Below are 23,936 nucleotides of genomic sequence, written 5' to 3' on the forward strand. Positions count from 1 at the left end.
TTTTAAAAATAAATTGATAATTTTAAGTGAAATTCTAATTGTTCAACGTCCATGTTGATTCAGATTGAACGATATCCTTTTTCGTATTAATCATGAGACTAAGTTAAGAAATTATAAGATTATATTATAAATATGTTTGAAAAAATTATTTCGATGCTTAATAGTTGACCTTGTTGGAGGATTCGATTGTCGAATCTATATAAATGTGATTGTGATAAAATAGATTTGATGTACCTTAGAGATTTTTTCTATAATGTGATATAAGATCTTTATATTTAAGGTCATTGTTAAAATTATATGTTTTGTTTAAATTATGTAAATGATTATGTTCGATACAAGAATTACGTAAATAATTATGTGCTTTATTCGATCAAAAAACTTGATCATATAATGTCAAAACCTATGGATTTAAGGTAACGATCAATTTTATCAAATTTTCGTTGAATCGTCAATCTCGACACAATGACAATAGTAACAATGAGTAATCGAGACTAATGTGTTAATTAGGTGGAGATTATATATTGAGGTATTTATCTCAAATCTGATGAATAAGAATCATAATCGGGTTGAATGTGCATTAATACACCTAAAAACTTGATTAGTTTTTTTATTTATATTTATTTTAGTAGCTACACCGGATTATTTAATAGCGGATTACTTTTGGAGATCTATGCATGTCAAAGCCACTTAGAGAGAGAATTCGAGTTTTCTTTGAATGGATTATAATATATGTGTGATGTGAATAGGGATCGGAGGAATCAGCTCAACGGCTATGCTAGCCGAGAAATTTCCAGCTCTTGTATGCCGACAAAACTGCGTGTACCGACTTTGGTACAGACACACGCTGATCGACTAGATACCTGCACAACCATTGGATAAAGAGGCGGATTTAAGTGGGGTCTACTTTATTATCGCTTTCTTTCACCAATTGGCTAGCACGTAAGGTCATGGGTCACTTCGTACGACCACGTGACGATTTGAAGAAAGCGGACGAACGAGTAAAACGCGCAAAAGTACTTTTGCCTACCTACAAAAGTTGCCCGTTGAATTACCTGTGCTATTATTGGATGTTCTTTGTGGGTCCCACAGTTTTGCTGCTTATATTTATCCAGTTGCGAAGCAGCTAGAAGACGGGTTAACGACTAATGGGCAAGCAAACCATTACCGTAAACGGAGCCAACGAGAGACCGAACGAGTAAGACGTGATCCGTCCACGTGTCCTCCCTCGCTGGCTTTAAATCTCTCCGGAGTTCGTCCGAGACTTCCTCGAAGAACAGAGCCGGCGAGAGAGAGAGAGAGAGAGAGAGAGAGAGAGGGAGGGAGGGAGATGACGAACGAATACCTGAGGATGAAGACGGACTACGCTCCCGTCGGCGGGGACGACCTGATCCAATCGGATCTGAAGGAGCTTGGGGTCGCCGCCAGGAAACTCGCCAACCACGCCCTCATGGTCGGCGGCGGGCTAGGCGTCGGCACCACCTTTTTCAAGTTCCTCGCTTCCTTCGCCGCCATGTCGGTTTTCCTCGATTTCGTTTGTTTCCTTTCTCTTACGCCTCCTCTTTTTGTCCTTTCCCTCGGGTGTCTTTTCTTTCCTTTGGCCTTTTCGCATTCCGCGGATTTGCAGTTGCTTTCGTGGTAATCAGAATTAGAGAACTAGCGATCTAACGTGTCCTGTGGGTTCTGATCTCGGGGTTTTCTTCTTTTTCTCGACATAGGACAAAGAAATTGTTAGGTTTTTGACCGAGTGCTGAATTGTGCCCTACTCATCTTTTAGAATCGCATGATTGTAAGTCGTAATTTATGTATGAGGTTGTCTTCTTGATATGTAGATTTACTGTTGAAAGAGCTGAAACAATCTTGTGTATTATTTTTTAAAGAAAATCGTGATGATTTCACTTATTCTTGAAAATGACAGACATCCATACGTTTAATGGTTGTAGTAAATAACCTTCCTTTGTGGGGTAAGGTTTCTTCATGTGGATACCGGATTGCATCCTATCGGGCGAAAAGATGGATCCATTCTTTGTAGCCACAGAGATTACATGTTCTCTGAAACATACGAATGGAAATAAGATGATAACAAAGAATATCATGATGTTTTTTTGGCACATTGTTTTTTAGTTAAATTATTATTTAAAAAAAAAGATTAAGTTTCTTTCTTAATTCAATTTAGTTTTTTATAACTTAGATGAAAAAAATAGATGTGTTATGGTTAACATATTGTAGCAAGCTAAAAAATGATAGATCAATTGCAAACCTTGAATGTGCAATATTCTGTAAATGTTGGATTAGAGAAGTGATAACACGAGGATTGGTCGGTAATCAGCGTAGCAGCAGATATGTTGAAGATAAATGCATTGGTGAACTATTCAATGATCTCCAGGGCATCGAAGCATTTACATCGTGTGCTCAGATGAGATTTATTTTGGGTAACTTTTAGGAATAAGTCCAAATTTTTTTGGTATACTTCTTATTTATTGGGTCTAATCTACGATATAGCCGGTTCCAATTGTTCTTGTGATCTCTAATATGTTGGATGTAAACTTGGATACATAGTTAATCTGATCATGTAGCATATGTTGACGAATTATGCAATTTCACCACCAATTTTATCTATAACTTCCATGCTTTTATGTAATTGCCTCTGTAATCACAAACTAGTAGATAATATGACTTTTCAGTACAACTAACAACATCTTGACATCTTGACATAATAACCATAGTTGTCTATAAAACGAGAGCTTTGCTCTCCAATTACATAAAATTCTCACTTTTTGTTTCTTCTTCTGCAGATATCTGTTGATCCTTGATCGAACTAACTGGAGGACAAACATGTTGACTTCACTTTTAATTCCATATATCTTCTTGAGCCTGCCATCTGTACTATTTTCTTTACTGAGGTGATCACTTTGTTCCTTTTTTTTCATTTGGAAATTTGTTTGGAAGCACCATAGAATGAAGGTAAATATTAGTTGCATCAATCATGTTACGCAGATTGGTATCCTTCTACCAACAATACATAATGGTTTATCGCTCCAAGGTCTTGGTTATCACCAAGGATTGTGAGGTTGTTCGAAGGTTCTAAATGATCAGCAGGTTTAACAGTCCAGACTGAACCCTTAGGCAGAATGTACGAGATAGAGTCAGTAATAAGCATAGCCTATCAACGGTTTTCTAAAAAAATATTAATTTATGTGACATGGTCATATGGACATTGTTTCTTTCTTTTATTTGGATGAGAAAGATGTTGTAGACACTCATATCTTACCTAGACAGCAGATCACGTTTTTAGTTATCCTATGATTATTTATAGTTTCTCTTTTCTGTGATATATATTTCATCATCCTTCTATTAACTTGCAGAGGGGAATTTGGAAAATGGATTGCGTTTATTGCTGTTGTCCTGCGCCTTTTCTTCCCTCGGCATTTCCCAGGTAGTGAACCCAATATAGTCTAGCTTGCTTCATCATATCCTTAATCTTACTTGTGTGATCTAGCATGGCAAGTATGTTTGGCATATGTGCTCAAATGCATATGCTCCATACATAATGATTGATATTTATTAAGTTGCGATTGGTGCCAGAATTATCCTACATATTTGCATTGCTAGATAGTTTCCGCTTTCGATTTCATATTGCTCTATATTTTACTTCCTCATTTACCTACCTGTAATTAAGCAGATATATCGCATAGCGATTCATATTTCTGCACTGTTTATCCTATATTTTTGCGCTGCTAAATAGATTCCACTTTCTTTTTCATATTGGCAAAATTGACCTGCTCGATTTCCGCACATATCTACCAGGAAATAATCAGATCTTCTGTATAGAGAATCACGAGCAAAATTCCTCCACTGAACATGTCCAAATTAGATCCATTTTGAAATAAGCAGATCTATTTGGACATATGTATAGGATATTTTCTCTGATTCTAAGTTCTGGAAATCTATGACAATACTCTAATCAACTCAATCTGTAGTCCATTATTATGGTTTAGTTGGAGATGGAATGTTGCCAGCTACCTTAATCTTCTTTTCCACTTAAGAAGTTCCAACGAGGTTATCAATCAAAATCAAGGATATATGATCAGGAGTATTTATCGAAAAGATAACTTTGCATTATGTATTGTTATATTAATTCTCACAATACACTTTTTCGGGGAATGATCTCCCTCAAATCAAATGTCTGTTAAAGACAGGCCTTGCTTTCACTGGGCTTCCATCATTTTCTCCTGGTTATAAATTGTTCGATTTTGAGCATGAGTAATTTCATCAATAACATATTGTTCGTAAAGCTTTTTCCCTTCAAATGTGGGTTGACTTGGTAGTTTTGCCAAAACTTAAAGAAGCAGGAAGAGTATATAATTGTTTCCAACAAGATAATTGTGGATTCTAGCATTTTTACATTGAAGTTAGTCCTATGTATGGAAGTTTCTGCGATAACTTATCAATTATAAGTAAGGCACACATTAATTTTCATAGGCCGATCGTTTTTCAAGTTTATCTTATAAATACAGGCCCTTCTTTTTTTTTTTTCACTCATGCTTTGCTTTTCGCTGGAGTTCTCATATTTACTCTTTTTTTTTTGGAGGATTCAGAAAGCAAAGTGTTGTTGTCCTGAATCAATATTCTTTCATGTTCTGATAGATATTATTGTCCGAGAGCATATCATAGAGTATTGCATTTTACCATGATATGAGGCGAATTTGAAACTATTCTTCTTCATTTGATACATTTGGCTCTGCAGACTGGTTGGAAATGCCTGGAGCATTGATCCTCCTCCTGGTGGTTTCTCCTGGATTTTTCGCTTACACAATAAGAGATGGCGTCGTCGGCGTCTTCATATGTCTGGCCATTGGCTGTTACCTCCTTCAGGAGCACATCCGGGCGTCGGGTGGCTTTAGAAACTCATTCACAAAGAGCCATGGCGTCTCAAACAGCATTGGCATCATTCTCCTTTTGGTTTACCCTATCTGGCGCTTGGTCCTGCATTTTCTGTAGGGCACCCGTCGCCATTAGGGCTCCAAAAACGTTGTTGTCTGGCTATGAGAGTGTATTACCAGATGTGAATTCTGTTTGTGAAGTGCTGTTCTCATTTGAAAGGTAAGGCTTTGCTGTGTAAATTTGTGAGCAACTATTAATGTGAAAGCCTCTTACTTAGATATATTGGTGAAAACTTATCTAAAATTATGATGACTGGTTGCATTAAGGTCAACTTCAAAGAAGCTGTTCGAGTGTCACCTCTGAAACATGGACATGGCTATGTGATCATGTGTACTTTCTATGATTTGAAGGTCCTGTTTCGTCACATTCCACATCTTACCGTCTATAAATTTAGTTTTATTTTTCTCAGACTATAATTTTAGTTTAAGTATTATTGGTCCCCATATTTCAGACTAATAATTCTTCGTTATTCCACGAATCATACCACCAACTGCTTGATGAAAATATTAATATATTTATAGAAATGCCTTCTTATTCTTTGTCAATAAATAAAAAAACAAATTTAAGAGAATTAAAACAAGAATCCAAGAAAAAAAATAATACAAAATTTTCAGTAATCACTTTCTTTTAATTAAACCACAGATAATAATTTTATTTTATGTATTTAGTTATAATTAAGGAATTGGTTCTTAAATTAACATAACATTTATTTTTTCCTGTCAAATTGGTAAGGAAAGAAAATGGCATAAACCTCCGAGCGATTTGGACTCAAAAGGACATTTAATTAAGATATTATATTTTATTATGTTTTACGTCCTCCCATCTTTTCGGCCAAATTAAGTGTGATGTAGAAATGAAGGAAAAGGATGCGTAGCAGCTATCCTTGAAATTAAATTCCAACTATTTATTTTATGTCCAACTGTCGCAACAGCACAACACCCAGAAACAGAAACTACAAGAGGAGGAACGATGGATAACTCACGGCGTGTCATGGAGTCGCAGGGCGGGTGAGAGAGACGGGTGAGGCGAAGGCCTACCCTGTTCTACATGGGCCGAATGGAACGTGCCAGCCACGTCCTCCCCCACGTCTCCGCTTCCGCCTTTCCCGGTACTTCATTTCCATCCACCACCACCCCCTTCCTCCTCCATCGACTGCTTCGATGAAATAGCCACATTAATGCTTCCAACCAACCGCCGCGCAGCGAGAACAGCAGACACGGAGGAGAGAGAGAGAGAGAGAGAGAGAGAGAGGGGGGAGGGGATATATATTCGAAAGGAAGAAAAGACTCTCTCTCTCTCTCTCTCTCTCTCTCACTCTTTTACTCGTCATTAAAGCGGGCAGGCAGGTCATTTAATTGAGGCATGCGACCCGCCATTAAGGAGCTCCACCTCATCCCAGCACCTCTCTCTCTCTCTCTCTCTGTCCGTCACCGCCACCACCGACTACCGTCGATTACTTCAACCGGTCCGGGGACAACAGCGCCTCCGGGTCCCCGCACCGGATCCGGCTCGAGGAGAAAGCCAGGGAGGATGACGCCGTCGGGCGCAGGAGGAGGGAGGATGGACTCGTCATCGATCGGCTCCGGCGAGATGATGGTCCAGCGCCGGTGCTCAGCCGCCCGCTCGGCTCCGACGAGAGTGGGAAGAAACCGCGACGCTTGAAGAAGGCCGGGGACTTGGCCAGGGTTGCGGCGGCTGCGGCGCCGCGGTAGGAGCGGAAGGAGAAGACGCGCGGTGCTCGCGACGCGGAGTAGGATCCCCCGAACGGCGATGGCCAGCGCTTGCTCCAGAAGCCCCCCCGGTGCTGGCGGTACCGCCATGGCGACGCCGTCGACGCTTCCAGCACCATGCGCTCCGCGGCCAGGCTCCGCTCGAAGCCGAACGAGTAGGAGCGCTTAAGGAGGAAGTCCCGCGGGCCGAAGTGGTCCTCGGTGTGAAGCGGGGACGCTGCCGCAGGTGTAATCTCCGGGTCCGGGTCGGGGTCCGGAAGTATCGCCACGCCGCCGGGGTCCGGCGGTGGGTCCACGAGGAGGATGTCGTCGAGACTGGGGCGGATCCGGGCGGCGCGCATAGGGGCGAAAATAGCCTCGTGGCGGAGCACGGCGGCGCGACAGAGGGGGCAGGTAGCGTGGGAGCGGAGCCACACGTCGATGCAGTCCATGTGGAAGGCGTGTGCGCACAGGGGCAGCGTGCGGAGCGTGTCGTCGTCCTCGAACTCCAACAAGCACACCGCGCACTCGCGGTTCGTGACGGCCAGCTGCTTGGCCTTGGCCCGTGAGAAGAGGGACACGGGCAGGGCCTTAATGGCCGCGTCGTCGAGGCCGTAGGGTGAGAGGAACAAGTCCGAGGATGAACCGAAGGACGCGGCGCCGCCGAAGGGCGGAGGGGACTCCAGGTCGGACGCTGCGGCCGTGGACTGAAGAAGCCGCCGTCGCCGGCGCCATCGGCGCCAGCGACGGCGGAGGAGGCGGAACTGTCGAGAGAGGATCCGGGCGTAGAGGACGATGAGGAAGGCGGTGCCGACGACGGCCACCATCGCGATGAGCGGTGGGCTGAAGTCGGGAGTGATCCGTGGCAGGTTTGGCTCGCTGCCGCCGGTGGTGACTGGGGACGGCCCCCACGCGAACTCGTATGCCGCAGACGGTGCGATGGGCGGCGCCGCCATCGTTGTCATCTCGGCGGTGGGAGGAAGCGGAACAAAGCAGCGGAAGAAGGCCATCGCGGAGGCTCGCTTCAACTTTATTTTCCACCGTAGGCGTGGGTTGGCCACTGTTTCTAATTGAAAATGTTTCTGCACGAGTCTTATAACTTAACCTGGTCCTGGGTAACGGGTAATCACATGTGGTGAATCGAACCATAATTCGAGTTCGTATTTAATGCGGAGAGCACGGTGTAGTTGTTCCCGAGGGACACCGGACGTGTATCGCGAGTCTTTGGTTCGACGAAGGCGGCTTCGTAGTAGCAGTAGCCCTCCCTCCGTAAGCGGCTTCAGATACTTGCGAGCGATCACGAGGTCTGCACGTGACTGGTATGTATAACCCGCGATAACCATTTTTTACCCTGATAAAAAAATCTATTATTAATTTGAACAATAAATGCTTTTCCCAATATTATTGTCGTCTTTATCTTGTAACACAATTTGATCTAATTTCTTTGTATTTTAAGTTCAACATTAGCGGCGAAAGTATTAATTACCAGTCTAAAACAAAGTGCTTCATTTGCTAAAATTCAAAGAATAATTAAAACACATAGCAGAAATAAAAGAAATAATCCACCTATTATTAACATTCTTTCAGTATTAATTAGTCTTCTCTTCAACGTAGAGTTATACATCATTCATATTTGGCCCAAACAAGCCCATTAGCGACTTGGTCGCGCCCTATATAAACCGTCTCCGCAATTTACCCATCAACAGTAGCGGCGAGGCTTCAGATCGACGGCTAGGGTTTTTCGAGAGTGAGTGAGAGAGAGCGGCGAGGGAGGGAGAGAAGAAAAGGATGTTCTTGGGAGGTTTTCCCCGGCGGCCGGACAAGGCCACGGCGTACAAGAAGCTGAAGACCCATCTCACCATCATGGGCGCGTGGATCGCCGTCATCCGCGTCACTCCGTACGTACTCCATTACCTTTCCCGGGAGAAGGAGGAGCTCCAGCTCGAACTTTGAAGGCCTCTCTTCCCTCGCATCAGGTTCTTCCCTTCTTGGTCCCGTCTATCATGAATCGTAGTGGAACGTAATTGGTTTGAAGATTTTTCATTCTTGAATCGGCAGAGAGATTGGTGGTCTTGATTTGATCCCTTCTAATCGCTTTATAATGGATTTTTTTTTTTGGATTTCAATATGCTAATGTTGTTGTCCGTGATCTATGAATGGCATGATCAGTTAGCCGTAACATAGTACCCGGGCTTACTCGAGCTACCTCATCATTCCTATTAATTCTTATTTAAATCATTGGTCAAATTACTTAAGCTAAAATTAATAGTAGAATACTCACAATTTTAATCTTACCCATTTTCGATGTGATTACAAGTATAATATTCTATACCTTATCATTCTTTGCCAAGAAACACACTAACCCTTTTGGCCATCAGTTCCGAGATTGTCAATCTATAAATATGTGGCCTTGCCACACTCTTGCAGATCCTTGAACCTCTTCCATCAGCCTTGAACTTTGCCAAGGCTTATTCTGCTGTATCAAGCCTTGGAACATCAAATGGAACCATATACGTGTTGATTCAACAAGGTACAGATTTGGATAGCCCGTGTGCATCATGATTCGTCTTTTCCAGCAAGAAAGAGCCCAGCATCGGTCCAGTGTGTAGAGGTCCCTTTTAGGCTCATACAAAGTCCCTTTGGACTAAGAAAGGGAGATTGTCCAATTCCAGCACATGGCAATATTATTATTCGGATCCTTACCCCATCACAAACTTGAACAGGATAGACTTTTCAAACTGCTTGTATTTTTTAGATTGTTCTTGTAGTTATTTTAGTAGCTCCATAGAGAGTGTTTGAGGCATCTTTAACACTATTTGGTGTTTACAAGACTTGATCTGATTATATATAGGTTGCTAAGCTGTATAGCTATTCGGATTCCCATCTAAAGAGTTCTGAGGTCTTAATAAGAATTTGTGTTTGACAAGATGAGCTTTTCTCCATCATGTAGGTCTAAAATCCATGTAAGCGTTTCTCCTCTTTGAACTGGGAAAATCTTTGTTACATAATAGTCGATTTTATATGTTCTATAGACAGAGATTGATATCTATCTCTTTGCCACATCTCATTCCTCCCTCTTTCTCACTTAGTTGCATCTTGTTACATCTTGTTTGTGTGCTGCTGGCATCTTTTATCACTTAGTTGCTTCATGAAGGTTTGTTTCATGATCAAGGATGTCCATGAATTTGTTGTTGCTACCCCTGAAAGCATTGACCTTATCTATACCACTTTTATACTTGAAGTGCAATCGGCCTTTACAAAAGGGCTGGATCTTCTGCACCAGGGATTGTAATTTTGGGTGCCCCGGGATGATAAGCCTGGCTCATAGGACTTACCGGGCAGTAAGTCCTGTGCTGCATATGGATTGTCGAAAATTAACTGGTTCACACTATAACCGGGAAATTCCGAATGGTACAAAATGGGTTGAGCAGAATTGCACTCCTCTGTCTGCACTATTGCACATTATCTTTGGGCTGACTTTCCTCGTTTGTCTTTATTTGTTGTATATACATTAGAAAATAACATGTGCTCTTCTAATTGTGCTTTTCGTATGTAACCATGGCAAATCTTCTTTCAAGACATGGCTATGCATGTGTAACGACACTAATTCAAAGCCAAAAGGCTCTACAATCATTGTGTCGAGGGGATTGGCAATATCTTTTATTTTTAATCTTTTGAAGATATAAGTTGTCTTCGATCGAGACATGGTTGAATGCTATAAAGACTGATAGAGGAAGATGAATCTGGTAACTAAGAAAGCACTAGTGGAATTCTGGTACTTTTCCATACTTTTCAACTCTATGTTCATAAGAGTCCAGAATAATTGCTCTTTGAAAGAAAATAAACTCCATGTTGTATCTTCTTGACCAAACATTCCACTGTCAGATTTTACTGTAGGTCATTACATACCGAAGCATTACCATCTGGTATCACTAAAAATAATATACGTATGATCTCTTTGCAATGTAACCATGGCAAATCTTCTTTCAAGACATGGTTATGCATGTGTTACAACACTAATTCAAAGCCAACAAGGCTCTACAATCATTGTGTCGAGGGGATTGGCAATATCTTTTATTTTTAATCTTTTGAAGATATAAGTTGTCTTCGATCGATACATGGTTGAATGCTATAAAGACTGATAGAAGATGAATCTGGTAACTAAGAAAGCACTAGTGGAATTCTCGTACTTTTCCATACTTTTCAACCCTATGTTCATAAGAGTCCAGAATAATTGTTCTTTGAAAGAAAATAAACTCCATGTCTTATCTTCTTGACCAAAAATTCCACTGTCAGAGTTTACTGAGGTCATTACATACCGAAGCATACCATCTGGTATCACTAAAAATGATATACCAATTGGTACTGCACTGTAACATATGATCTCTTTGTATGGTCGAACCTCGAAATTCCATTTGTTATGCATATTACTAACTGGTGTTTGAATCTGTGCTTCCTTATCTTCAACGCAGGGGAAGAAAGAATTAGAGGATTCGATCCATGACCTGCCTTGCCTCAAGACGGGCATCTTTGACATTTTCATAAACAAATTGCTTGTATATCTAGTTGTGTTGTCTCTGTATTTGAAGGAGTGCTGTTTAAAATGATGTATTCATATCTATATCTAACCTTGAAGCTTATATGAGTTATGGGATCAATTAAATTAACAAGACGATCTACATGTTGAGATGCTGCAATGCATTTAATATATACATATATGATCCAGTGCGCCAAACTCCCATCAATGTGGGATCCATACAATTTTATCTCAGCAAGTAGAGAAAACCCTTTGGTGACTAAGACCTTAATCATCTTGCTGGCTCAATAATGCATAACAATTAACCGATGTGCATTTCGAAGCATGTATCCTTGTTCATTTCTTACTTGATAAAGTTTTTGGGAGAGAAGATATGCTCAATAGTTCACTTGTTTTACGTGGTCTAATATTTTCCTTTTTGTCTTAAATTTGCTTCAGTTACTCGTGGGAGAGTTGGAGGATTTCATGGAGAGGAGGGTTGCTTTTCCTTTGGTAATCTTTGCAACCATGTGGAAAGATTTATCTGCAATTTCCGGATCTCTTCTTAATGTACTTGAATGCTCGTTTAACTTAGTTCTACAAATTCTCGAGACCTATGTGTTGATCTATGATGTCGAGCATTTTAATATACAGTCTACAACCTTATTCTTCTATCTGTATGTGATAGTTTCAGTCACATTGCTGCTTTCCGGTCAAATAGATGCTCGAGAATAATTCTCCTCCACTTTGATGGCACCCCCGCACTGCCCCTCAAAATTAGAGAATAATTCTATGCTCATCGTTCGATCTCAAGAGTGCCATAATTCACGAACGGATCAGACTTTTTAAGTTCGACTACGCATCCAACTTTTTATGTCGGCCAAGAAATTAAACACAACATATACTCAAAATCTTTGATTGATATCTAATAAAAATATTATCTCTTTCTTTTCACATATTTAAATGGGGTGTATGAAAATAAAATAAAATATCGAGAAACGTCAATGCTAGCAAAAGAAAATGTTCCATTGCCGGGATTTGAACCCGGGTCGCCTGGGTGAAAGCCAGGTATCCTAACCGGACTAGACGACAATGGATTTGTTGTTTGAAGATAACATATCTGCTATATGAACTATTTAATTATCATTGCGACTGACTGCTTCCTCGTGCCCCCTTTCTTGAAGGGCAAGCCACGTAAACCCCCTAAAAGGCCGTCCCCCTCCGCCTTCCTCTTATCATCCTCGTCGACTTGCACTCCAAGCAATAGAAATCGTCTCGGGTAATCATACTTCACCCTCTTCTGATCTCTAACTCGGTCTGAGATTCGGTGAATTTCCAGGTATCTCTTGTTAGTCCCTTTTTGTGGCTAATCAGCACCTGAAGGATGGCGGGGATAACCACCAACGATGCATGCATTTAAATTAAAGATTGTGGCTTGCTTCTTTCTTGCCATGCTCTTGAAGGACGGGCTCTTCTGCTTTTGCAAGCCTGCACAAATGACATTTGAAGTCTCTCTCAGTGAAGACAATGATGTAGAGATACCTCTTTCTGCCATTTAGTTCTGATTGTAATCGGCATCAACACCCAACAGTTTGCACCAATGTTCCAACTAACATCCCTTTGAATCTCTATGGTGACATTGATGATGATAAGATCGATGAGCATATTTTTGTCGTTAGAACATAGAAGAGCTACTGAGTATATAAAAGAAGAGAAAAGGCAAAACAATTCGATGGTGTCCCTGAATAGATCTCAACAATTTTAGGCGACAAGGAAGAACCGCAAACCGGATAGAAATGGCAGCGATCTCCGTATCTGGGTTTCTCAAGTAGCCCGCTAGAATGATCACTGCAGTGTAGTACCGGAGCTCCAAGCTGTGATCGAAGCAACCGAGTTGATCCTGGACAAGTCTTAAACCTCGACCTTTAGCAGAGTACCCAACCATAGCATTCATTATAGCTGATGCAATTGAGAGTTTCACGGAGGCAGAAAGGTTTTGGAATGCCTACAGGGAGAAACCATGGCTGCTGCTATCACTCCATGACCAAGCTCGACCACAAAGATCCAGTTCAGGAGGATGTGAACGCCCAGGTTCACCCCAGCGATCACAGTCATCACCCACACCCTTCTCTGGGACTCAGAAAACTTCTGCAGGGGGAAGTTCACAGCGTAAGCAAATAGCTGTGGGATCACTCAGATGCGGAATCTGCCTGCGACATCTGATGTGTCATCGGGCTGGTGCAGCAGCTTCAAGATCGGCGCTGTGAACACATAGAGGGGTGTCAGAGCCGTGGCTGTCACTAAGGTGATGATCCATGATCTCTGCATGTAGATTCCTAGTATGTGTAGTTGCCCGGCACCCACGGCTTGGCCACAGAGTGTCTCCAAATCACTCCCCATGCCCAACTGCAGAGCATTCAAGGAAGAAGAAGAAGAAGAAGCAGCAGCTGAGGTACACTTGGATCCAAAAAGTTAGATTGATATCAGTGGATGGATTACCAAGATTCCATAAGCGAAACCTTCGACGTTATTCTGAACGACCGACACGGCAGCAAGCTGAAGCGTATCGAGATGCCCGGTGATCGAGAGTATATTGTTAGTCAATATTCATCTGATACGTCGTCATATGATGAGCTGCCCCCTCTCATTGCTCACAAGAAACTATATGAGGATATTATTGAGGTGGATTAGAGATTATGTTTTCGTAAAATATTTTATATAATATTTTATTTTTTTACGTTTAAGTATAAAAGCTTATCTTTAATACAATGAAAAAGAATCATTTTTTTTATAATTCATGTCTACACTTACGGATTATTAGTTTGAACGACGGAGGGACTATATCGATAAACATCATTTGACTTTAATCTTCGTAGTGATATCTAGAAAACTTGATAAACCCCGTGAAGTCATATTGTGGTGCAAATAGATAGAAATGCACTGGCAATTCCTAAACATGTTGGTACTTTTAAAGCCTTAGTCTGTGTCGCATGAGTCATATGTTTTGACCTTGTAACCACAAACCAAACAAATCAAACATGTTGGTTGTATTGTTGCTTTGTATTTAAATAGTTCTACAAGACTTCCATTAGCATACGTCCAATGAACAAATTTGAAAAGTATTACAAATTTATAGACAGAAGGAGATGATTAAGTTGGATTAGCAAAAAAATTCATTAAGTAAAAAAATTTTAGTTATTTTTGATCAATTATTAAATAAGATAAAGAGATCAGTATAGATATCATTAACGGAATAAAAACATGATGAATAAAATGACAAGATACGAGTCTTATATGATAACCGAGTATCTTTAAGATTAGAAATAAATTTTATAAAATATTTTTTAAATTTATATTTTTTTTATCAATATAAGCATCGAACGATTAAGGAATAACATAGAGAAAAAAATTATATTATTTTAGATGAAAATGTTACAATAAATGTGTGAAATTCCTAAGAAATATGAAAAAATTTATTTATGAATAATTAAGTATAATTATAAAATTTAAAAAAAATAATCTAATATAATATGAACATATATTCAAAAGATCTGTAATAATTAGAAGATGTGAAATGGTTATTATGAAGAGTAAGAGGAAGACGTATAAAGTCTTTAATTAAAAAAAATATTTTTAACTTAATTAAACACATAACTATATATATATAACAAAATTCCAAATAATTAGTTGAAACTTTACGAGTTTATTGTCCTAATTGTATTAAAGACTTATGTAGACATAAATGTTACTCATAATTTTGTTTCTTAAACTTTAATTTAGAGAGATAAATACAGAATTTACTATTTTAAGATGGATCGGTCGTTATAAGATTGATGTTTACATGCACGCGATAACATTCCAAGGCATGCAGCAGAAGGGTGTCATCCCCTCGTGATGGTGCTTCCTGGGTGTAGATGTAGTCGGCGTGGGCGGCCAGGGCCCTCCTCATCAAGCATTCGTCCCCCCCGGCCGACCCCTTCGCTTCACATCCTTCCACCTTGTCTGCCATCTCCTCCTCCACACCCTGCATCAGCCAAGAAACAGAACATGTCAAACCAAAGGCACCAAAAGCTAAGCTTCATCTCCTCCTTCCAAAACAGTACCTGAAGGCTGGTCTCCTTCGGATCCACCGGCTCTGGCCTCCCTCCATGGCACAAAGACACAAGTACAGGAGGAAAGCAATGAACACAAAGGTGATCCATTTGGACATGGTGCTGCACTCCGCAACAACTCGAAGGAGAGGGAGAACAGGGAAGCACTTATTGGAATTGGTGAGACATGGGTAGGGTTTGAGGGGGTCTAAATTGAAGTGTCATAAACTGTGCTTTGCATTTCCTCGAACGAGTGGTGGGCTTTCCTCGTTGGTACCGACGGAAGCTTGCGGCGGCTTCGTGACGATCGGGTTGACTAAGTCAGCTACGAAGAAAATCTAATCGACTTAGTTCTGACGGGATCTAATATATCTGCAACAATCATCTTCGAGAAATGTGCTGCATTTAAGATCCAACGTGATACACATTGTCTGAGGGATTCTGCTTCAGACTGTTTGCACTTGCTTCTGCAGGTCTGCAGAAATTTTCTCATGGTTTCCAAATTGCAATAGGACCACAAGCCAGTTTGCACTGTCCATTTCTGTTGCTATCTGGGAAAGCTTGATGATGCTTTAAGCATTTCAACATATAGACTCTTTTCAGACAGGATCCAGAGAGGTAATCTTGTCACCCATCTTTTTTGGCTACAAAGTCTTCTCATTTGTGGTCCATTTCATCGATGTGATCTTCCGTAGTCTTAACATGGAGAAATATGATTCTTTCATCCTCCGAGCTTTCCAGAGATCAGAACTCACACGATAGGCTCTTCTCTTCAATCCTCAACCTTTGGTTTATCCATGACCATCAAAGGGATTGACGCTTGGTTTGGTGAATGAGAGAAAGTGATGGTGCAGTAACACTGCAAAGGAATCGGCTTTGGTTTTTTTACTGGCAAGCCTTAGCTGTAAACTGATTGGATTCGTTCCTTCTTTGTCCCCTTTATGTTCTGGTGAAAGGTCCAACTTTGTTGTCTCTTGGGCACTTTGTGGTAGAATAATGGATGTAATCCTTCATGGCTCTAAAGATCTCCAGCTGTTGGGTGTTTGATAATATGCCTCAACATGGTTCTTCTCTTTTCTCTTTGTCTGTGTATAGGATGCTGCTGCTGCTGCTGCAGAGTTCACCTTTTGCTTTTAACTTGGTTGGTACAAGGCTGCCCAGTTCATTTGTTCCTTGTTAACTCCTGCAAGAAATGACCGGTCAAACTCCTCAGTTTTCTCTTTAGTAAAGATCCTCTCGGTCGCTTGGGTTATCTCCGTCTATGCTTCTCCGGCAATTCTCTATATCCGAGTAATGAGAGGTCGTGGTATGCTCTGGTTCAGCCCAGCAGTCTGAGGAGGAGGAGAAGGAGGTGGTGAGCGATTGAAGATGTACAGAAACGAAGCTTCTGCACTGGAAAATGCTGCTGAAGATTTTCTTGATACTGACTGGGGTCCCTTTTCATCACTGGATCAAAATGTATGGCTGAAAGAGACAGCTGGTGTTTTCTCTCATGGAGGTGTCCCAGAGACCACAGAGATCGGTGCTTCTCATGATGGGACTGAGCAAATTGCAAGGTGTTCATCCTTTGGCACTGAGAAGCTCCCTGACATGCTTGGTTCCATCCGGACTCCATCTGCTGCAAGCAGTGAGCATCAAACCAGGAGCAGGTGTACACAGAAGAGAAGGAAGGAGATGTCGGATTGGTTTGCTCTAAGTCCACAATCCTCATTTGATGCAACTCAAGTAAGATAAAACCTTTTATTTTCACTGTTACCTTTCTTAGCTCATCTGATGCTATATCAGCTAATAGTTTTCCATGATTTCTATTCAGAATGCCAATACTGAATGGCACAAAGATGTTCCAGTTGACATTGTAAATAGTGCAACTAAGAAAGATGAGAGCAAGGAATATGACTATGAGCAAAATGTAGATGCCAACTCCTATAATCTCGATGCTAAACTTGCCGAGGAGTCCCACCAGATTGTTGGTGTGACCAAAGAAGATCATGTTCGCTCTCGAGCCAAGCGGGGTCAAGCCACAAATAGTCACAGTCTTGCAGAAAGAGTTAGCATCGATCGAAATAAACATATTTCCATGCACTCTTTGACACTCTGTATCTAAATTTACTTCAGTAACTTGCAGGTTCGTAGGGAAAGGATTAGTGAAAGGATGAGGTTTCTTCAAAATCTTGTTCCAGGGTGCGGTAAGGTAACAACCGTCTTTTAATGCTTTATTAACTCCATATTTGGTTGCCATGAATTCTTTTTGAGTGGCTTCAGTGCTCGAATACTGTTGTAGATTACTGGTAAAGCAGTAATGCTTGATGAAATTATCAACTATGTCAAGTCACTCCAACAGCAAGTTGAGGTATGCATTCAAACGATCTTCCAATCTTGAATCGTCGCCAACGATGATTCTTGTGCAAAAGCTCCTTTACGTAAGCTCTTTTACATATTCATGATTGTTCGACCGCGCTTGTTGTCATAGTTCCTGTCGATGAAGCTTGCAGCGGTTCATCCAGAAATTAATTTGAATGTGGAGCAGAGTCTTCTGAAAGATGTAAGACTACTGTACTCTGATGGTAATGGTTTTGTTTTCTGGTGACCTTTTTGTCCCCAACTTCAGCAGAACATATAATTTGTTTCTGTTCTTTCACCTGCACTTGGTGTTGTTTATTGCTCGGGGAACATGATCACCTGCTTGTTTCATTGCTTACATCAATTGGTACTTCACTCGAAAGTGTGGAAGTCCAGCTGCTCCTGGGTACTGTTCAAGATTAAGCACCTACCAGTCTAATGGATGGGGAAGCACACCGACAGGAATGATCTACCCACTTGCACACAATTCAGGGACTAGCATCTCTCAGATTCCCTCCATGGCTCAGGTAAGTTGGAACCTTGTTCGGCATCGTCAATTACGCCTCTTCAATTAGCTCTTCTGATACACTTTCTCCATGGAAAGGCATCAATTCTGTGGGATGCTGAGCTCCACAATGTTCTCCATATGCACTTCAATTCAGATCCCCCATCCAGAACCCAATAGATAAATGGAGTGCATCCAGACAGAGTGCTGAATGATTCATGGAAGAAAGTAATAAGATGCTTTTCTGCTTTTTATATGGGTATGTCTACTGGTATCAGGAATTCTTACAGAAAACATGACACTTGCTTCATGTATAGTCAGAGTTAGATAGTTGCTGGGCTGAGGAAAGCAAGTCTCTGGTGATGTATTTGTTGTTTGGTATGTGAAAAAGGAAATTGTGTTGGATTTTGCAGAAACTGTTTATTGGTTTTTAATGAATTATTGTTTCAAGAATAGAGGACTGAATTATTACATAATCTTTAAACATGACTATGGCTATATGCTTTCATGATTGGTATCTTCTGCTCACTTGGGTGCTTTGTTAGCATGCCTGGTTCATTTATGACAGGGAAAGGTCTTTGCTGGTGGCTGCACCATTTCATTTGGCTCTTCCACCAGTACTAAAATTTGGTGCCAAAATCTCTCCACAGTGAAAGTTCATCACAATTTATTTACCCAGCACCAAATAAATGTGATTAAAGCCAGTCTCAGAACCTGGAAACTTAACATATGAGTCATATTTACAAAACAGAAAGCAAAGATTCTGGTTTCTTCACTGGTCTGTGATGTTTGAATCTCATAGTTTGTGCTGGTAGTTCTTTCGGGACACAAAAGCTTCTGAGGTAATAATACAATGATGGTGGCTAGTTTTAGAGAGCCGATATTAAAAAAAAAAATAATTATAAATTATCTCTTGTAGTTATCTATATATAATATTCTGATCCTTATACTTTTAAAAGTTACAATCAAATTTCTATACTTATAAAAATGAAATATTTAATCTTGTTTCTTCTCATGTCATCGACGGCTCTACCGTCGTCAATACCATATGTGCTATCACATAAAAAAATAACATTAAAATAAGATTAAAAAGATAATTTCATAATGCTATTCTCATTGATATTAATTTTTTCTTATGTAACTTATGTGAAAGCAATAGTCAAGAAATCAACGGTTCTATAAAAGTCGAGGATGAGATGAGAGGACAAAGAGAAAAAAATCTTTTCCACCCATTGTTTTATTTTCCAACAAAACCTCCAAAAATAAAAAGAGAAAATGTAGAGCAATTAAATAACACTGTTTCACTTTGTTTCCCAACAAAATTTCTCTCTTTCTCTCTTGATTTTTTTCTTTTGGACGATGAGAATAATACTACGAAATTATTTTTTAATCTACTTTTAACGTCAACTTTTATACGTGATAATATATGTAATATTTTCGTTAGCAGAGTTGATAACGTGAGAAGAAATAAGATTAAATATTTCGCTTTCATAAATATATAAATCATAATATAATTTTTAAAAATATATGGATCAAATTATTAAGAATAATTAATTACAAAACATACTTAGTAATTATTACTGACCTGAAAAACAATATTGAACTGTAATTGAAATCCCATAACAAGCTCCGAGTGGAACTATATGCACTTCCACATAGAGCACTTTGGGAAGGACATCAACCTGACGTAAAGATCATATGATGACATTGTCATTGTACATTCTCCATATCTTGTGACTCGTATCTGCTCGCCGACAAGGTTGAGAGACCCACCAAGAGGAATGAGATGCCCCTAAAAGAGGAGGAAGTAGAAAAGTACACATAGATACCATTGAGATGAGGACAAGCTTATGCCTGAAGCAGTTTACATAAGAGGGAATGCAAGTCCGATGCTCTCTCTCGGATTCCTTTGTTTGGCTCAGACTCCAACTTTGCAACGTCTATGGTTAATTTAACCATTTAAATATCTTAATAATTGACTCGTAGTAGAGTTTTAATGTCAATATTGCTAATCAATTAATTAAAATGATAAATATGTATTTTAAGTCTAATTTTGTAAAGATTATATTTACAAAATATATAATTTTAAAATATATATATTTTAAAATTCACGAGTTTTAAGAGGATAAAATCGTATGGGGTACGCTCACCACCCAAAGCAGATAATTTCTCATAAGTCCATCACACGAATGATCGATCAAACTGATGCTAGAAGGAAGGTTCTGAGCTCTTAACTCTCTTAGAGAGAAAGCACTGATAAAAACATTTAATCTTAGAGAAGTAAGAGAACCAAGAATTTATAAGTTCGTTAGATTATTCTTATCCTTAGAGATGTCTTTTGAAGTTTACGAATTTCGAATGGACAAAATTATACAGGTATGCCCACCATCTAAAGCAGACAATTCCTCGTAAGTCTACAATTTAGTACCAATGGCAAATAGACTTATCATATAAGTATATTAAATTTTAATTTATCGTGACAAATAGAAACATATATACCGTGTATGATTTTGGTGAAATGGAGTCCTCTATTTAGTACTTAAAATGGTAGGAAAACTAGCCGTTAGCTTTTGGGACACTGTAATGAACGCGCCGCTGCTGTCTATTCTGTGGAAGAAACAATATAACGGCCACCTCCTTGCTTTTAGATGCGTGCGAAGTCGGACAGATGCATTTGAGATCCGCACCTTTCCCATCCAACGGTAAGATTCCCTTTTTACTGCCAACGTTAAAATTCTAATAACAATAACAGCAATAATATATGAAATTAAGTGGGCAATAAATCTGCATTATAGACAAGCAGATTAGTCCGATGCTGTTTGATCCCTTTATTCCATTAAGAAATGCTGTTCTTGGAAGGAGAAGGCCATAAATCCTTCATGTCAAATTAGATTTGGGTCCTATTTGGATGGATGCTTGAAACAAAAAAGAAATGGAAATTCCAGTGGACCTTTCACATTTTACACACTAAAGAATTCAATGGAACAATTGAACGAAACATGCTGGGAGCTTTAGGCACAGATGAAAAATTCATTCAATAAAGGAATGAAGGTGGAACCGAGTTCATCAGCTCTGCTGTACCTCTACCCTTTTGGAGCAACCCTTTGGTAGATGGATCCTGTGGAAGTTTGGCTCTCTTGCGACTGTTGCTGCTGGCCTTTTCCCCTTCAACGTCGTGACTGCAGGACTTGTGGTCTTGCAGTTTTCTCTTCCTGTTTGTGAAACTGGTGCTTTCCTCAGTGCTGTCACACTACATGCAGGAAAGAAGGGTAAGAGTTCACATTGTAGACATGTAAGAGTCCCTATTTAGAAGAGATGGTTAGAACCTTCCATCCTCGAGTGTTTGCTTCGATGATGCCACCTTGAGAAGCCTGCTCTGAGGTTTTTCGGCTATTTTCTCTTTGCCAACTAATGCCTGCATTGGTTGAAACACACTACTTATTAGAAGTGAACTTCATGTTCTTGAACTTTGTTTGGCCTTAAAAATATGATGGATTGCAAATATCAACTTAGCATGAAGGTCGCAGGATCCATGAAATATGATTCAACACTACTTTGTTCCAATAAAGTGGGTTGTCATTTAGGTGCTGCCTATGTAAATGATCAGCTGAGCTTCTGATTGTACTGGTTTTTCTATGGGAAGGCAAAATGCACAAACAAGAAATGCTACCAACCTTCGTTCTGAGAGTCGATTCAGCTTGCTTCTGAGCTTGAGCTTCAATCCGAAGCCTTCTCTCCTGATTTGCTTCCTTAAGAATTCCCCTTTCCTGGTGCAGCAAACAGGCACACTCAAGTAAATTGTATACATATCTGACTGTAAATAAAGCTCGAGATGCATGACAAACTCACATCAATTCTAAGTCTAAAAGGCTTCGGGTTTGTCGTTCTCTTATGCTTTCCTACTCTATCAGAGGAGTTGATTTGAGGTCGAAGTACCTGTATAAATGAACAACCCTTATTTGTGATCATGATGAAAAATTAATTCGGATAGTTATGCTCAATCATAACATGCCTTTGGGGGAACATTCTCACTAGCTGCAGACTTAAAGTCCTCGCTCGCATCCCTTTTGGCATTTGAATTCAGAACTCTATCATCGTTTGCCAGTAAAAGTACAAGTAAAATCTTTCCAGTAAAAAGAGTAGCATCGAAAGGTAAATAAATCAAATAGATTTGCCAATACCTTCCTTTGTTGGTGTCTGAAGCATTTTCCTTATTATCATCCAACTCAGTAGAATTTTCTTCATTTCCTGCCTCGCTAGCTGATCTTTTGCTGGAAGCATGAGGCAGAGGAACCTCATTCTCTGTAACTTTCTCGCAATTCTCCATTGTTGAGCTATGCAAGCTTGTGGAGTCCGCTTTAGCTAATTGCAGAGACTCTAATCCCGCAACCAGAGATGGAAGAGGCTCTTCAACATTAGTTGCTGCGACACAGAGGTTGCTCAATTTTCCATCAGTTTCCATGTCACTTGAGCCGTCACGGCTGATTTCTTGATGCTCTGACGGATCACATATCTTCGAAGAGGGCTCGGTTTTCAACTTTGTACTAACTTTAGTTTCTTTAGCTCTATTCAAACTCTTTGCAGAATCTTCAGCTCTCTTAGAACTCATTGGAGTTTTCGGTATGCAGAGATACCTGCTGGGCACGTTCTTCATACGACTGCCTACTTTAAGCTTTCTCGTCTCGGGACGATCCTCTGATACAGGGGGAGCAGTGGACTTGGATGGAGTAGTCGTCCTCAGAGGCCTTTCCTTGGTTGTATCGTCAAATAGAGACCTCACCACGGCCTTATTCTTCACCACAGGAACTGGTTCCTTTTGATGCCTCACGCTCCGAAATCCCTCTCGGTTGGTGAGACACCTTTGCCTTCTTGGCTCTGTTAATGCCTCCTTCATCGGGCAATGCTGCGGTTTTGCCTTGTCTCGGCTTGGGGTTGATCTCAAGCTCGAGATTGGATGGTCCTTCAGTTTTGACTTTGCCGTGCTTTCTGGGACTGCAATCATAGTGCTCAATCTCGTAATCCTACTCTTGGAGGACTTTGCGGGAGCAGATTGAGGACATCTCGGGATTAAACTGAAAGAGAATTACCTCATAGACTTCCGTTCAAAGAAGCATGAGAAACACACACACACAATGAGATGGACGTATCCATACCTTGAAGCTGGTCGACCTAATGCTTTTCGATGTCGCACATTGGGGCTTCTTGCCGCCATGACCTGCTTCATTCGTCGAAATGGTCTAAAAGAAGAACCACAAAGCAATAAAAGGGGAAGACAAGGAACGCAAACAAGAATCACAAACCCGAAGCAGAAAGGTTCTGTACAGAGCTTCAGGATCAACTTCCTCGTGAGTCTGATCACAACCTGAAACATAAACCATCACACTCACTCGAGTCGAATTCCTTCTACAACGAAATCTGATTCGGGAATGGAAGCGTAGCAGCATCCAAAATCAACCAAAGATTGAAGCTTTGCAGACTGCAAAAGAGCAAGAAAGCGCTCACCGACGCGGGTGCAGAACCAGGAGCGGTCGTCCGGCCGGAATCGGTCGGGGACGGTGAAATCGACGAACTTGGGGGCCTCGATCTCCTCGTACAGTTCGTCGTCCTCAGTGCAGACGGCTTCTGCTTCCTTCATCAGATCCAACCGGAGCTTCTCCATCTCCAATCTCGCAAGAACAAGATGAAGACGCGAGACAAAGGGATCGTTGGAAGAGAGGACGAGATGCGTCGATTCGTGACGGGCTTTTTGGGTTGAGATGAACTGCAATTGGGTCTTCATTTTAAATCTCCCTTCCTTCGAAACTAGCCGTTGGAGCGGCGCTAAAGTAAACAAG

At 40.6% G+C, this 23,936-nt stretch overlaps 4 protein-coding genes and 1 non-coding gene across 6 annotated transcripts; 2 read left to right on the plus strand and 3 right to left on the minus strand.

Moving 5' to 3' along the window:
* The first annotated feature begins 1,258 nt into the window (after positions 1-1,258).
* On the plus strand, positions 1,259-5,161 carry LOC135648666 (cold-regulated 413 plasma membrane protein 2-like). The gene is made up of 4 exons (XM_065166547.1): positions 1,259-1,512; positions 2,793-2,900; positions 3,363-3,433; positions 4,745-5,161. Exons 1-4 carry the CDS (start codon positions 1,328-1,330, stop codon positions 4,996-4,998), a joined length of 618 nt encoding a protein of 205 aa, XP_065022619.1. The 5' UTR covers positions 1,259-1,327; the 3' UTR covers positions 4,999-5,161.
* Positions 5,162-5,824: 663 nt separating this feature from the next.
* On the minus strand, positions 5,825-8,389 carry LOC135648792 (RING-H2 finger protein ATL65-like). The gene has a single exon (XM_065166741.1). The coding sequence runs from the start codon at positions 7,658-7,660 to the stop codon at positions 6,395-6,397; it is 1,266 nt and encodes a 421-aa protein (XP_065022813.1). The 5' UTR covers positions 7,661-8,389; the 3' UTR covers positions 5,825-6,394.
* A 3,800-nt stretch (positions 8,390-12,189) lies between these two features.
* On the minus strand, positions 12,190-12,263 carry TRNAE-UUC (transfer RNA glutamic acid (anticodon UUC)). The gene has a single exon. It is a non-coding gene; the product is annotated as a tRNA-Glu (tRNA).
* A 3,371-nt stretch (positions 12,264-15,634) lies between these two features.
* LOC103997506 (transcription factor bHLH74-like) lies at positions 15,635-18,557 on the plus strand. Its single transcript, XM_065166510.1, has 7 exons — positions 15,635-16,982; positions 17,071-17,304; positions 17,383-17,448; positions 17,539-17,607; positions 17,728-17,799; positions 17,981-18,124; positions 18,202-18,557. The coding sequence occupies exons 1-7, from the start codon at positions 16,626-16,628 to the stop codon at positions 18,280-18,282; spliced, it is 1,023 nt and encodes a 340-aa protein (XP_065022582.1). The 5' UTR covers positions 15,635-16,625; the 3' UTR covers positions 18,283-18,557.
* A 2,366-nt stretch (positions 18,558-20,923) lies between these two features.
* Positions 20,924-23,836, minus strand: LOC135648412 (uncharacterized). 2 transcript variants are annotated; one of them, XM_065166088.1, is made up of 9 exons: positions 23,605-23,836; positions 23,403-23,464; positions 23,256-23,317; positions 22,284-23,174; positions 22,115-22,166; positions 21,952-22,038; positions 21,777-21,869; positions 21,429-21,517; positions 20,924-21,352 (listed from the first exon to the last, which is right to left on the minus strand). In XM_065166088.1, the coding sequence occupies exons 1-9, from the start codon at positions 23,759-23,761 to the stop codon at positions 21,169-21,171; spliced, it is 1,677 nt and encodes a 558-aa protein (XP_065022160.1). In that variant the 5' UTR covers positions 23,762-23,836; the 3' UTR covers positions 20,924-21,168. The 2 variants fall into 2 exon arrangements, with proteins under 2 accessions (XP_065022160.1, XP_065022159.1); XM_065166087.1 differs by having other exon boundaries at positions 22,115-22,190.
* Between the last annotated feature and the right edge of the window lie 100 nt (positions 23,837-23,936).

Source organism: Musa acuminata, chromosome BXJ3-9 (assembly GCF_036884655.1).
Source record: "Musa acuminata AAA Group cultivar baxijiao chromosome BXJ3-9, Cavendish_Baxijiao_AAA, whole genome shotgun sequence".
In the NCBI taxonomy this organism is placed as follows: domain Eukaryota; kingdom Viridiplantae; phylum Streptophyta; class Magnoliopsida; order Zingiberales; family Musaceae; genus Musa; species Musa acuminata.

Bases quoted from the DNA above. Each gene is read 5' to 3' on its own strand.
- LOC135648666 (XM_065166547.1), top strand. From the start codon at position 1,328: ATGACGAACGAATACCTGAGGATGAAGACGGACTACGCTCCCGTCGGC. The intron at 1,513-2,792 runs GTCGGTTTTCCT...CTTCTTCTGCAG, and splicing joins CTCGCTTCCTTCGCCGCCAT to ATATCTGTTGATCCTTGATC. The intron at 2,901-3,362 runs GTGATCACTTTG...ATTAACTTGCAG, and splicing joins GTACTATTTTCTTTACTGAG to AGGGGAATTTGGAAAATGGA.
- LOC135648792 (XM_065166741.1), bottom strand. From the start codon at position 7,660: ATGGCCTTCTTCCGCTGCTTTGTTCCGCTTCCTCCCACCGCCGAGATG.
- LOC103997506 (XM_065166510.1), top strand. From the start codon at position 16,626: ATGTACAGAAACGAAGCTTCTGCACTGGAAAATGCTGCTGAAGATTTT. The intron at 17,449-17,538 runs GTAACAACCGTC...ATACTGTTGTAG, and splicing joins TTGTTCCAGGGTGCGGTAAG to ATTACTGGTAAAGCAGTAAT. The intron at 17,800-17,980 runs GTAAGACTACTG...TTCACTCGAAAG, and splicing joins AGCAGAGTCTTCTGAAAGAT to TGTGGAAGTCCAGCTGCTCC.
- LOC135648412 (XM_065166087.1), bottom strand. From the start codon at position 23,761: ATGGAGAAGCTCCGGTTGGATCTGATGAAGGAAGCAGAAGCCGTCTGC. The intron at 23,318-23,402 runs GTTTGTGATTCT...CGAATGAAGCAG, and splicing joins ACAGAACCTTTCTGCTTCGG to GTCATGGCGGCAAGAAGCCC. The intron at 21,870-21,951 runs GTGAGTTTGTCA...TTGCTGCACCAG, and splicing joins CTTTTAGACTTAGAATTGAT to GAAAGGGGAATTCTTAAGGA.